General features: G+C 43.6%; 1 protein-coding gene across 1 annotated transcript in view; it reads left to right on the top strand.

Moving 5' to 3' along the window:
- The window catches only part of APOO (apolipoprotein O), a 121,512-nt gene that overhangs the window by 3,149 nt on the left and 103,372 nt on the right, over positions 1-14,991 (top strand). The window contains exon 3 of the mRNA XM_077298182.1: positions 3,033-3,060. Coding sequence (XP_077154297.1) covers positions 3,033-3,060 — 28 coding nt within the window. The remainder of the gene's footprint in view (positions 1-3,032; positions 3,061-14,991) is intronic.

Raw genomic sequence — 14,991 nt, 5'->3', positions numbered from 1 at the left:
AAAGGGTTAAGATGGATTTTTGGTTACTGATTCATTAATTTTGGGTAATAGAAAGTGTAAAAGTAGACAAGCTGGTTCTTGTATCACGGTGGCTAAGCGGGATGATTAATATAGAGCCTCACTAGTTTGGGTCGTCTAAGTCCCCAATTCATCAGTTTTTGTTAGAACGTGGAGTAAAAGTGAAATGTCGCAAAGTTTTGTAACTACCAAAATGCGATGGCGCACGGCAGCTGGAAGATGTGCCAAATTCAATAAGCGGCAAAGGCCTACTGAATTTGGCACATTTTACCCTTGCGCTCCCTTCATTCAGTTTTGCTGTGCAAACCTTGAGTTGGGGGCCTTGGTTTGCACTATCTAGCTGGTTTACTTTCAGACCAACTTTAAGCAAAAACAAAGCTTTTTGGCATCTTTTTCAAATGCCCATAGCTGCAGCCTTACCTAGACACAACGATGCGGTCACACTACTTTATTAATTCTGATATTCTCCAAAATTTTGGTAGCTCTGAAATTATACCATAAAAAAAAGTGAAACACAAAATTGCCGCAAAAATGTGCTATCGTATTGTGAGAACATGGCCGTAAAGCACCACTTCAGCAGGGCTTTTTATTTTGCCTGAATGTTGCTCCTAATGTAATGTCCCTGACCCTAGCCTGATACTTGCCAGCCGCCATCTTCAGCTCTTCCCGGCCGTGCCTCGGTCCTGCGCTGCCATATAATGACCGCAACTTCTGACTGACCGGCAGCCAGGGGCAATGGCGCACACTCCCAATGTAAGTCTGTGACAGCCTTGTTCTGCCTCTCATGGACTTACATTGAGTCCGGATGTCAGCAAACACTGGAGCGATCTGACAGGTCGCAACCTACAGATGAGGATGGTGGCTGGTGAGCGTAGTGCTAGGGAAAGGGAACTTGGATTAGTGACACCACTCCAGCGCTGAAATAAAAATACCCTGGAGTGGTGCTGCGATGTGTCTATAGCCCTTGATATGGCCTGTACAGCAGAATTTTTACACATTATAGTGTATAATAATGATATATCAGCCCCAAAATCTTAATCAGAATAGTTACATGAAACGCAGAAATATAACCTTTGAGTGTGTGAAATCCATATGTTTGCACGATAAATGCTGCGTAAAATACTCATATTCAGATTTTTGCTTTGTTTTTGTGCTGTATTTTCCCCATTCATTATTAAATCTGTTGCAAAAGCGCTAAAAAATTGGCATATTTCCGCTCTGAATCTGCTGCAAATCCGCTGGGAAAAAATAAGCAAAGTGTGCAAGACACCTCTGAATTCTCATTCGCTTTCATTTCCTCTGAAAAGCTTCAGGTTTTGTGACAGAACTGCATGGAGTGAACGCAGCAAAAACGCAGCGTGTGCTCACAACCAAATGGCACAAATGTGCAATCTAGCTAAAGCCTATAGAGACCGTGCAGGACCTGGGGGCCGCAGCTCTGAGCCACAATCTGTGGGACCGCCATTCATTCTGATAACGAAGGGGATGCCGCAGTGATATGATATATCCAACCAATGTATAGAAATGAACCTTTTATGCCCCTCTCCCACCACGTGTCATAAGGCATAGTGTTTTTTTCCCCGTCTCTTAAATACATGTATCTGTTGTCATTTGGGACTTGCTGTGGACATAGCACATCACATGCAATTGCAAGGTTCAGTGGTTGATGGTTACTGGCAGCCACCAGGGGGCAGTATACCCCTATGTAAGAGCTGTATGTTGTTTAGTCACCTGTGTTTTTACTGTAGCATAATATTTTTATTATGGAATGTTCTACATGGAGACGTCTTTAGTTATGTTGACTGTTCTGAATCCATCATACACCGTGATGCTATGCTATTCTGTAGGGGTAACACTTAGGAACATTTGCACCAAGCCAGGGGAGGTTCTTGTGCTTTCTAGATACAGTAGTTATGTGTAGTTTTTGTTGTTTTTTTTCTTATTATTCTTCAATTCTTAGAATTTGCTGTACAATACATCAGGATGGGGGAAAAAAATCTGCAGGGCAATATAAGCATGCAGCAAAATCCACATCTAAGGCTATGTGCCCACGTTGCGGTTTTCTGTGCGGATTTTTCCGCTGCGGATTACCCGCGGATTTACAGTGTTTTTTGTGTCGATTTCACCTGCGGTTTTACACCTGCGGATTCGTATTGAGGAGCAGGTGTAATGCGCTGCGGATTCCGCACAAAGAATTGACATCCTGCGGAAAATAAACCGCAGCGTTTCCGCGCGGAATTTTCCGCAGCATGTGCACAGCGGATTTTGTTTTCCATAGGTTTACATGGTACTGTACACCGGATGGAAGACTGCAGCGAATCAGCAGTGGCCAATCCGCACCGTGTGCTCATAGCCTAATACTCTAAAGCCAAGTACAGATGGGGGTATTTCACAGTATGTTGATTGACCATAATGCCCAGACCAACTGCGGGTCTCCTTACTGAGATAATGTCCTTACAGGCATGTGTGAGAACATTAGTTAGGGTCAGGAGACCCCCAGTCACCATGGTCCATACAAGACTGAAGTACACTAGTCTGAACCTGGCCTAACAGGAATCGCACACAAAGAATCAGATTCATCATTTGCGTTTTTTTAATAATACTTTTCTTTTTTGGTCTTCCGCTATTTTGTTGACTTTCTTTTGCGCCAAATTATTCAAACTGGCGCATGTGGTTCATGAGTTTTGCACAAAATATAAGGTTCTTTAGCTTGCTTTTACATTAAAAAGTTGCATGTTCCACTGAAATGTCGCAAAAATTGCACTGAAATTTCTGGCGTACATACGGTCACTCCGGAGACTATATTGCAATTGATGAATCAGAGGAAAGCATCTTGACACTTCAATCCTGCCCACATTGGTGGATATGAAAAACGGGTGAATACATACAAAATAAACTTGAAAAGCACAAATAGATCCGCGTACATGAAAAACGGATGTCTGAATGAGGTCTTACAAGCAAAATGGTATAACACTGTGAATGACTTAAAAAATTTGCTTTTTTCACTCCTTTAGGGCTTGTGCCCACGATCGTAATAATCAGGTGAGTGCTAGCTGTTGTTTAGATGGATAGCTCTCGTCCCCATGTTATTCTATAGGGCTGTGAACATGTCCGATATTTTCCTCGATCCAAGGAAAAATCGCAGGATGCACAAGTAGCCTCCGTATTGGAACGGACTTGGCCATTCAAGTCTATGGGCCCATTGAAAACATCCGAGTGCAGTCCGATTTTCATGGATTTTTTTTTCCATTCTGCCCATCCGAGAAAGTCGAATCTTGCTCTCATCAGAGTGTGATTAGCATAGTCGGACTGATTTTCTTGGATGAGAGAAAACGGTAATGTGACCCTAGTCTAGTAAAAGGAATTTGTTAGTAGGATTAACCCTTCTAAGCCATATGTATGGGCAGATAGGTCATAGAAGCTGCATAAAATGATACCTTGAGATCTGCCGTCTGTTGTCTTATTCCAGAGAAATCCACGTTTTCCTTATATGTAAATGAGCTGATAAGATCTATGGGCCGCACACTGATCTGTAGAAGGATCTGCCTCCAGCAATTATTATAAATGAAAGGTGATATTACCAGCGTGAGACATGTAATAACTGACAGTCTGCTCTCCTGTTCCACTTTATATGCTATATTTACATAGGGGAGCAGCTAAAGGCTGATCACAGGGGCATCTGGTGGCGATGAATGAATATTATTCGACAAGCTATAGCACTTACCGAATAAGCTGCAGAGGGAACCCGGATACCTGGGGTCCTCCCGATAATCAGCTGTTCAGCGTCGCAGCTGCATGTGTCACGGCTGTGTGACAGGTACAACACATGCATGGAGAATCCAACACACAGGTCACACAGCCGTGAAACATTTCTAATCCTAACACCACGTTCACACGTTCAGTATTTGGTCAGTATTTTACATCAGTATTTGTAAACCAAAACCAGGAGTGGAACAATTGGAGGCAAAGTATAATAGAAACATATTCGCCACTTCTGTATTTATCACCCACTCCTGGTTTTGGCTGCTAATTATTGATGTAAAATACTGACCAAATACTGAACATGTGAATGTGGCCTTAGCTTTAAAGCCAATATTGTCTCCAGTCAGGTCTGAGTCGATGGCCATCACTTATTATGCACTGGTTTTCTTGTTACGTAAACTGACGGCAGCCTTTGAATTGTAGCAGGATGCACATAGGAAATCCTCCTAATCGTAAGGCTGATTAGATCTCTTCCAGGAAGCTAGTAAATGAAAATCCTTCTTTATGTGGATTTCCTGCCTTGTGATGCTTCTGGTAACGTAGGGCATGTGAATGGAGCTTGTGTTGTGTGTGAGCTGCTATCACTATATAAACATTAGCTGGTGAGACAAGGCGACATGTCCAGGTTTGGAGAGTGTCCGTCAATACCCAGCAGAGCTACAGAGGGCCTTTACTGACGTTGCTCCTTCCTTGTGCGGCTCATGATCTCATATCCTTGTCTCAGGCAAACATGCCACAGGGCCGATCTCCTAGAAGCCATCTGGTGTAAAGAAGTCTGTAGAGTATAGAAACCCGAGCGGTTGGATAGCATATAGCAGAAGACCCCCTAATTCATACATTGTGTTACCACAGCTGCGTACCATACTCACTAGACATCAACTGCGTATTGTCATCTAACATATCCAGGATGGGATGAATTAGTGAACTTTAAATGCGCACATACTTTGCGGTGTGGGTTTTTTTTTTTTTGCCAGGATTGCACTCCCCAAAAAATGCTGCAATTTCAAATATAACAGAAAAATGCAGTAGTTTTACAGCAATTGTGGAAAACACAATGCAATTTAGCTCTAATAAGTGACCGTAGCCTTAGGGTACTGTCACACAGTACCATTTTGATCGCTACGACGGCACGATCCGTGACGTCGCAGCGATCGTATGAATATCGCTCCAGCGTCGTAGACTGCGGTCACACGTTGCAATCACGGCGCTGGAGCGATGCCGAAGTCCCCGGTAACCAGGGTAAACATCGGGTAACTAAGCGCAGGGCCGCGCTTAGTAACCCGATGTTTACCGTGGTTACCAGTGTAAAAGTAAAAAAACAAACAGTACATACTTACATTCCGGTGTCTGTCCCCCGGCGTTCTGCTTCTCTCCACTGTGTAAGCGCCATAGCCGGCAAGCACAGCGGTGACGTCAGACGTCACCGCTGTGCTCGCTTTCCGGCCGGCAGACGCTCACACAGTGGAGAGAAGCTGAGACGCTGGAGGACAGACACCGGAATGTAAGTATGTACTGTTTGTTTTTTTTACGTTTACGCTGGTAACCACGGTAAACATCGGGTTACTAAGCGCGGCCCTGCGCTTAGTTACCCGATGTTTACCCTGGTTACAAGCGAACACATCGCTGGATCGCTGTCACACACAACGATCCAGCGATGTCAGCGGGTGATCAAGCGACGAAAGAAAGTTCCACACGATCTGCTACGACGTACGATTCTCAGCAGGATCCCTGATCGCTGCTGCGTGTCAGACACTGCGATATCGTAACGATATCGCTAGAACGTCATGAATCGTACCGTCGTAGCGATCAAAATGGTACTGTGTGACAGTACCCTTAGATTACATATACACAGCCCAGCCCATCCAAAACATGCTGACGTGCTAGTGGCTGCTGTTTTCAAATAGATTTTTAATACTCGATTGTTAATTGATTGTTTTGTAGATCAGCGCCTTAGCAATAAATAATGTGACCATAAGGATGCATGCTCACGATCAGGAATTTCTGCGGTTTTGACGCTGCGTATTTATGCAGTGTCAAACCCGCAGCTGCCAGATGTTACAGGATAGTGGATGGGAATTCTAGAAATCCTCTGTCCACTACGCATGCATGTGCGTCTGCGGATCACCCGTGGAGACTGACATGTGGCGTGACTTTCAAAACTGCACCATGTCAATTTCTTTTGCTGGTCTCCGCAACAGAAATTACATCAGTAGAATGTTTTGAATACGATAAATCTGCACGGTTCAGTGAGCACATGCAAATTTAACTGCGTTCAATAGAAGGTAATGCTTTGGACCAGCAAACATACACTGCATCCAAAGCGCTGCTAGTTCCAGATCATGGGCACATTGCCTTAAGAGTAGGGCCAGACGGTGCGGCCAACTACATGTGATGAAGCTTTGCCCGCTGCCATTGGCCTGCCGCACTTGGGCTTAGCTCCGATGGTGCTACCACCCCTGCACTGTGTCCTAACAATTAGCAAATGATTTAAATGACAATTAGAAAGTTGTACCGCAATGATGTTGCTTCTTTGACTTCACCTGAAGTGCAATGACCAGCATACACAAAATCTTGGGGCTGCAAATTGCTACCTCCTACAAGTCCATGCCATAAAGTAACTGTAGTGTGAATTAGTTCTCTACGTTTCACATATGCACATTACATTGCCTTGATCTGAGGCCAAAATAACATTCTGCACTGTACTAATATATCAACTGTATAGGAAACCACAGCATCCTCCCTTCATTGTACAGAGGGCCACCTGGAAAAAAAATGTATACACGCAGTGTACCGTACTTCTTTTACGGTGGGGCCTAATGACTAATCGATGCCACTGTATGGCATCCATCACAGGCTATTTGACAAAATAAGAAGGGCTGGAGCTGGTCACGGGTCGCTAAATAATAAAGGCTGGAGTCGGATAAATGTGTGGTCAAATAGTTGTCAACCTCTTTAACGACAGAAAACCTTTTCTCAAGAGTTCAGTATTAGGACCTGGCAAAAAGCCTAATAGACATAATGGGGTATATTCATGAGCATCGCAAAACAGTCTTAAAATGTGGCTGGTACTGGATAATACAATTGATGCATATTTACAATATGTAGCCTAAATGTAACTATTAAATAGCTTAATAAATTTGTGCCAAAATGTTGACAATTTTTAACACCTCTAGATCATGCCCCCTATTAATAGACCACATCCCATTTTTGGTAAGGCCACACTCCCTTGTTGGGCTAGGTGCAGAAAGTGTCTAAGGTCGTGTTCACACTCTGGTCAGGCTCCAGCTTCTTACTGTTCCCTCCACAATCATTGCTCTTGCAGGGTCGATCATAATGGCCACACAGCTTTTCAGGTGCCAGATATTTCCCTGCATGAGTAAGAGATTGTGCATGACATTGGGACAGACTGCAGCATCACAGGACAGTTGCGACTACTCGCGTGCACCTACCCGAAAAGTAAATGCGGTACAAATTGTGAAAATTGTAAATACTCAAGTCCTGCACGTTTAGCAAAATCTCCCCCAATTTTCTGTTTATTCAGTTTCAGTACCTGTATTTGCTTAAGGGCCCGTGCAGACGTCCATGGATCTCGGTCAGATCACAAACCAAAATGCACGGACTGTCCGCGGGTCTCCTGACTGGATCATAACAGCTTCATATATTTCTATGAGGCTGTGACAGTCGGGTCAGGAGTACCAGCAAAAGCAAAGAGATTTCAGAAATCTGATGCACACGCTTGTTTTTTTTTTACCCTAACTAAATCTGAGAACTGCACTATTTCTTAAATCCGCAGCATTTCAATCCTTCCAGCGTTTTTGCAGGCAGCGTTTTTTCACCCATAGAAAGTTATGAGAAGATGCAAGAAACCCCATCAAACAGATTGTGCTGCATTTTTGGTGAATAAAACTAGCTTGTTAACCATGCACTGTTAAGGCTCACGTGAGCATGTATCACGGCCCACTGCTATCCAATGTTCTATCAGATAGTTCTCGGACCAGTGTTATACCATGGAGCAGTGCGGAACTGTTATTTATTTCTCATGTTGATTCAAAATCACAGCATGCTGCTGCGAGTGGATCACGCTCCCAAGTCTTTGAGTATGTGTAAAATATCGGACTGCACTCTGATGACATCTGCGTACACAGACAATGGAGAAGATGGAGAAATTACGGTAAGCTCTCCATCTTCTCCACAGTTGGGATACGGTTCTCGCATGTAAGAGAATCGGAGCGCATTAAGATGACACTTGTCACAAACTCTAACAAAGTTTGAGCAGAGTGTCATTAGCATAATTGGCCTGATTCTCTCACATGAGAGAACATACGCCAGTGTGACCCCAGCATAAGACAAACCATAAATGTCTGAACCAAAAAAAAAAAAAAAAAGCTGAAAAAAGCTGAAGAAATGTTTTATTCGCTATTGATGTATAAAAACGGATGTCATAGAGATGACCATACAAATGAAAAATTCCTCTAAATGGGGTGGATCTAAACACAGAGCGTGTCTCGCACTGGAAGACCTGTAGTGTCCTGCACTCAACCCTATTGATTTTAATATTACAGTGTGATTCTAAGTATCCCCTGTGGTGGCGCTGCACATGAGGAGTGTTACATTGAACACTTACTGCCAGGTTTCACTATAAATAGCAGCTAATTTCTGGGGGTCGGAGCAGATCTTTATATTTGGGTCTGCTTTTGGTAAAGGGTCCTTTCTAACAGCTAGGGATAGTCCAAAGTGGAGAAGTCCTTTAATCATAGTGAGAAGGTGGAATATGTTATTAATCTTCCATCTATTTACTGACCTCTCTACAGTAACTGTACAGTGAGACAGGATGATATGTGACAACATCTGAACACAAAGCAGGATTTAGTTCCTGGTGAACCTCATCGCGTGGTCTGTCATGTCTTGTGCACTTGTTGCCACTTAGAGCCTGCCTAAGGCCAAACATGGTGTCTATCATATGATGTTGTGTTTCCTTGACTCTTTTATATGCAAATTGTCTCTTCAGAGAGGAAGAGGACTTGAACTCTAGTACCACCTATTGAATATGACTTTGGATAAAAGCCAAACCAGAATCTCAATTTGCAGGCAGTGTTTTGGGGTGTTGCCCCTCATCAGTGTAAAGTATGAGATCTGATTTGGGTAGGTGAGAGGCTCTGGACAATTTGCATATTGAATTTCCCAGAGAGGAGCATGCATGGCTTATAAGTCTCCACTCTGACATGCCAGGTTTGGCTTGTCACTCATGAAGGAGAAGGTTACCCCCCTTAGACCCCTTGACTGTTTCAGGAATTTACTTTATTGTCTCAATGACCTTGGAGATAGGGTTCATTAATACACATCAGAAAACAATGGCCATTAACCCTATAGGTAGGTATCTCCCCCCTTCTTTGGAAGCAGACGGTATGTTCACAAAAGCCAACTTATATGTAGAAATGTCTTCTTTTCATATGAACGAGCTTTGTAGAAATCTTCTATTTGGTTCTGAAACAGCCCAATTCAGATGTCTGTTCAGTTTGTGAAATCAACGCCCCAAATCTGCCCCATGTGAATGCACCCTAATCATTGAAACGCAGATGAGCACACGACAAAATCGCCACCTAGATAGTCCCAGCAGATTTTCTAGTTAGTTTAAAGGGGTGGTTCTGGATTAGAAAAAAAACATGGCTGGTTTCTTTTCTCATGCCTATCATTAATTTAAAGGGGTCGGCCAAGCATATTCTCCCATGGACTGAAGCCACTCATCCATGGGTGGTATGGTCGCCAAAGCAACCATCTGATACCAATCAAGTAACTTGCACAAGCCCTATTCTAACTGAAAGGTCGTGTATGTGACACTCGATGGATGTCTGACCGTTGCCTTTATCTTGTTCAATCTCTCACATCTCCTGAAAGTCTTGCCCAGTGTCGCAGTGGTGAAATATAACCTGACATCAAGGTCTAAAGGAGAACATTTCTCCTTGTGGAGAGTGACATACCGGACCTGGTATGCCAACGTAAGGAGGCTTATTTACCGTGCAATGCTCCTCTGGAAAATTAAATTTGAATGTTGCCTCACTGCTTTCAACAGGTGGCGCTATAGAGTTCTGTTCCTCTTCCTCTCTGAGGAAGCCTCAGTTTAGATTTTAGAGTGCCAGACCAAGCATTCAGTTCTTCTACAACCTTCAAAGATAGGGCTTGTGAGTTTCATTTTATTAGTCCATCACATGACCGCTCTGTGGGCTCATGAGTAGTGGCGCATACTTGGTTCCAGCCCCCTGATCAGCACTTTGGGGGCCTGGAGAGGGCGCAGGAGCACACAACAGTCCGTAGAATGGCACAAGGACCATCAGAAGTATGGTACGACGTGCTCGACACACTCCATAACTCATCTTGTGGCTGGGGGACACATCTGTACATTTTGGATCTCTATCTGTCGATCTGTTGCTTTGTGTCATCAAGCAAAACATAATACACTAAGACATTGCATCATAAATAATCATTTTGCCACGATCAGCAGATATGTCCCAGTTTCGTAGTTTAGATGCACATTTGTTCTGGAAATAAAAGCCATTCTTGTTGGCCACTTGCCATCTTTTCTGTTGTGCCACAAACCGTGCATAAAGAAAAACTTGTTTCATTCACAGCTGTCTTTTTTTCCTGGTTGCCAAGAACGCCCACACAGAGGACCGAGCCGCAGACATACTTGCTGAATTAATTCCAGTTGCAGCCAAGTCCTTGAATATTTTATTTGATGTGGTGTAATGGGTGAAATCTGACCTTTCTGCATCCTTTCACAGGGTAGAAACAGACATGGTCCATTGCTGGAAAAAAAAGCATGAATGTAATCCTTGTGTCAATAAAAAGCCCGAAAGAAAGCAGAAACAATTGTAGCCTGTATCATTAGCAGAATGTGAAATAATGTACAGTCCTGGCTAGACACTAGTTTGGGTTTTCACAAGGTTTGCTGCTTCAGTGTTTAGTCAGATATTTCTGTAATTATTTGGCCCTAAATTTGCCATGGTAATCATCAGGACCACACAATGATAATCTCAGGGTGCTGATGGGGTTAAAGAGGAAGACCCCACACCTTAACCATCTAGATGCCATAGTCACTAATGACTGCTTCATATAAGGGGTTAACGGGCCATGTCAGCACTAACAATGTTCATGGCTTTTGCAGCAGGGTGTCAGCTGTAGTGTACAGCCGGCAGCTGCTGGATTGTCACCTGTCGGGGGATGCTATTCTCTTATATCTCAAATCAGGAAAAAGATGTATTGGTGGTCACTAAGGTGTTAAACTGGCAAGTGGCTCTTTATCGTCATCTCATCAGTTCCTAGGAAGGGGTTATCCAGGAATGAAAAATCTTGGCAGCTTTCTTTCAGAAACATGACCAGCCCGGATCATGGGTTGCGTCTGGCCCTTGTGAATATACCCTAATGCTTCCAGAGAAAGAAGGGGCCAGATACCTACCTAAAGGGTTAATGGGAATTCTTCTCTGATGTGCATCAGCCAAACCTATCTCAGTTGTAGACAGTCATTGATGCAAAAAGATAAATTCCTGGAAAGGTCAAGAAAATATCATGTGATAGTTTTCCTAAGGCCAAACGGGGTCTAAGGAGCAGCAAGTGCACAGGACATGTCAAAGGAGCAGCAAGTGCACAGGACATGTCAAAGGAGCAGGGAGCTTCACCAGGAATTAAACCGTTTTTCTTGGTGTTCAGATGTAGCTAGCAGACAGTGAGCGCATCGCACACAGCACAAGCCGGGCTTCTAGGTGGACACAGCACATAGACATTTTCAGTTCAGCATATGCTCTGTGTGCAGCTCACAATGTGGGCTCACGAGGGTACATCCCCATAACGGGTCTGCAAACTGGGCCTCCTAATTAACAATTCTCAGCCTGTTGGGAGTTGTAGTGTCAGAACTCTTGAAGCACCATCACCACGGCCACATATCATCCTGTCTCATTGTATAGTTAGGGTTTGTTCACACTGGACGTTTGTTTTGTGTTTTTTTTATGCTAATTTTTAGCTGCTTTTTACAGTACCAGCAAAGCCTATGAGATTTCAGAAATCTCAAACACACACATTAGGTTTTTTGGCATCAGGATTTTGTGCTTTGCAGCGTTTTTTTTGACATAGAGCTTGTCGCTTCTTTCAGCGTTTTTGCAGCTTTTTTCACCCATTGGCTTGAATGTATGGTGAAAAAATGCTGCAAATACGCAGGTTGACTTTTTTGCAGCAGGATGTGACCTTAGTCAGCTGCGCTACATCTAGATGCCAGACTACATGGTTACATGATGAGTTCATACAGCCTGTCATCCAGCAGAGCGGACCCAAATCCCTACTCACTTGAATGGGGGGCCCGACAATACAGTGTTTGACACGCTGTCATATACATGATAGCGCTGCAAAAACTCTTCTGAACGGCGTTGAAACCATCCCCGCTTGTGAGAGAGCCGCGGTTCCCACGCTGTCAAAAGACAACATGAGTGCTCGGGTATGATCGGAGGTATAGCGTTTACTTCCAGTCACTGATGTCAGCTGATGGGACTGCCGCTCCCATCATCCGACGTCTGCTGCCGATAATAACAGTGAGAGCATGCTGTTAGCGCCCCATGCTTTTTTTGAACTATTTAAATAAATAATTTTGAAAAAACAGCTGACAGCTGGGGACTGGTATTCTCAGGCTGGTAAGGGGCCATGGATATTGCCCCCCCAGCCTAAAAATAGCAGCCCCCAGCCGCCCAGAAAAGGCACATCTATTAGATGCACCAATCCTGGTGCTTTGCCCGACTTTTCCCACTTGCCCTGTAGCGGTGGCAAGTGAGGTTCATATTTGTGGGGATGATGTCACCTTTGCAATGTCAGGTGACATCAAGCCCACGGCTTAGTAATGGAGAGGTGTCTATAAGACACCCATCCATTACTACTCCTATAGTTATATGGTAAGCTCACGGTGTTAACGGGGATCTTACCGAGGTCACCTCAGCCCAGCTGGGAACGCAGCCTCAGTGACGTCACCGCAGCAGCTCATTCACCAGTGGTTCTCAGCCTGTACAGTCAGCTGATGCATCAGGTGACTATTTAGAGGATGGTGGGAGTGGTCACTACCCACATCAGCTGACCTAGAAACTCAGCAACTACAGCAGGATGCCAGCAAGGGAAACTGACATTAACCCCTGCTGGACTGAAAGGAAAAAAAGCTTCATTTAAATTATAGTGGAACCAGAGCTGCCACGAATCCAAAAATGGATCGTGACACTCGGGGTTTGATGTCACCTAACAGTACAAATGTGACATGAACCCCACTTGACATTATCACCCCACTTGCCACCGCTATAGGGGAAGTGGGAAGAGCGAGGCTAAGTGCCAGAATTGGCACATTTTATAGATGCACCTTTTCTGGGGTGGCTGAGAGCTGATGTTTTTAGCCTGGGAGGGGGCCAATATCCATGGCTCCTTCCTAGGCTATTAATATCAGCCCGAAGCTATCTGCATAGCCTTTTCTAGTTATTAATTATAGGGGGACCCTACATCATTTTTTTTGAGGGGTCCCCATTTTAATAGCCAGTAAAGGCTAAGTATACAGCTGTGAGCTGATATTAATAGCCTGGGAAGCTCCATGGGTGTTACCTGTTGTGAATTCTGCTCTTGGGCTCCCTCCGGTGGTTGTTAGTGGTAGTGCAGTTGTCTTGGGGTTGTAATCCAGGGCAGGTGTTTCTGCTGATTGCAGCTCTTCTAGGTATTTAGGTGTGCAGGGTCCATTACTCCTGGCCAGTTGTCCATTGTTCTTGAAGGGATTGCATCTCTCTCTGGTTCCTCATGCTCTGCTGCCAATTCAGCTAAGATAAGTGTCTGTTTTTTTTGTCTCTGTGCACACATGCAGTGTGCTTTGCAATTCAGTGCAATTCATTGTGTTTTTGTCCAGCTTAGACTTTGTTTGGATTTTTCAGTCATGCTGGATTCTCAGGAGTTGCAGATATACTTGCTATGTCTTTAGTTAGATGTAGTATATTTGTATTTTCTGCTGTGGATATTTTTAGGATTTTAATACTGACCGCTTAGAATTCCGTCCTATCCTTTTCTATTTAGCTAGAAGTGCCTCTTTTGCTAAATTCTGTTTTTCTGCCTGCGTGTGTCTTTCCTCTTATACTCACAGTCAATATTTGTGGGGGGCTGCCTATCCTTTGGGGTTCTGCTCTGAGGCAAGATGGAATTCCCATTTCCACCTATAGGGGTATTTAGTCCTCCGGCTGTGTCGAGGTGTCTAGGACATGTTAGGTACACCCCACGGCTACTTCTAGTTGCGGTGTCAGTTTAGGGTTTGCGGTCAGTACAGGTACCACCTACTCCTGAGAAAGTCTCTCATGCGGCTCCAAGGTCACCGGATCATAACAGTTACCCCCCTTCCCAGGCTATAAGCATCTGCCTCAGCCGTCGGCTATCCCTCTGCTGGTTAAGAAAATTATGTGGGAACCCACACCATTTTTTTCAGAAAGATAATCCTTTAATAAATTCATGTACAGTAAGCTGTACACACACTGTACTAATTGTATTTGTAACTGATATATATATATATATATATATATATATATATATATATATATATACCTATTATATGTATGTTTGCCGTATGTAATCCATCTCTTTTATCCTGTCTGCTCCTGCAGTGATTTTACAATACGTGGCAGATGAATTGACGGCTTTTCTTCTATCTATCTATCTATATATATATATATAGGTCTGTGTCACTGACATCTATATATCTATGTATTCTATGTGTATATATCTATTCTAATCTGTCACTGTGATTTTACTGTATTCGGCATATGAATTGCCAGCTTTTGAAAGGATCTAGATGTATGGTCCTACAGGAAGTAGTTTTTTTTTTCTCTGGAGGCACTCCACTTTATTAGAATGCACAAAGAGACGCAAGTTAGCCCCAAAAACGCATGAAAAAATGCATCAAAAAAATCTTTTTTGACGCAGCTTATTTCCTGCTATGAAATCAGGTTTTGCTGCAGAAAAAAAAAACGCCCAGTGTGAATTTAACCTGAGGCTGTGTGCACACGTTGCAGATTTTTCGCATTTTTTTGCTATAAAAACTTGAAAAAAAGCATACGTTATGCATCCCATCATTTAGAATGCATTCCGCATTTTTTGTGCACATTGCACAACGCATTGCGGTAAAAAACGCAGCATGTTCATTAATTTTGCGGATTTTTT

This window comes from Ranitomeya variabilis, chromosome 3, assembly GCF_051348905.1.
Source record: "Ranitomeya variabilis isolate aRanVar5 chromosome 3, aRanVar5.hap1, whole genome shotgun sequence".
NCBI lineage: Eukaryota > Metazoa > Chordata > Amphibia > Anura > Dendrobatidae > Ranitomeya > Ranitomeya variabilis.
Note: the sequence above shows the minus strand (reverse complement) of the source record. Positions and strands in the feature narration are given on the sequence as shown.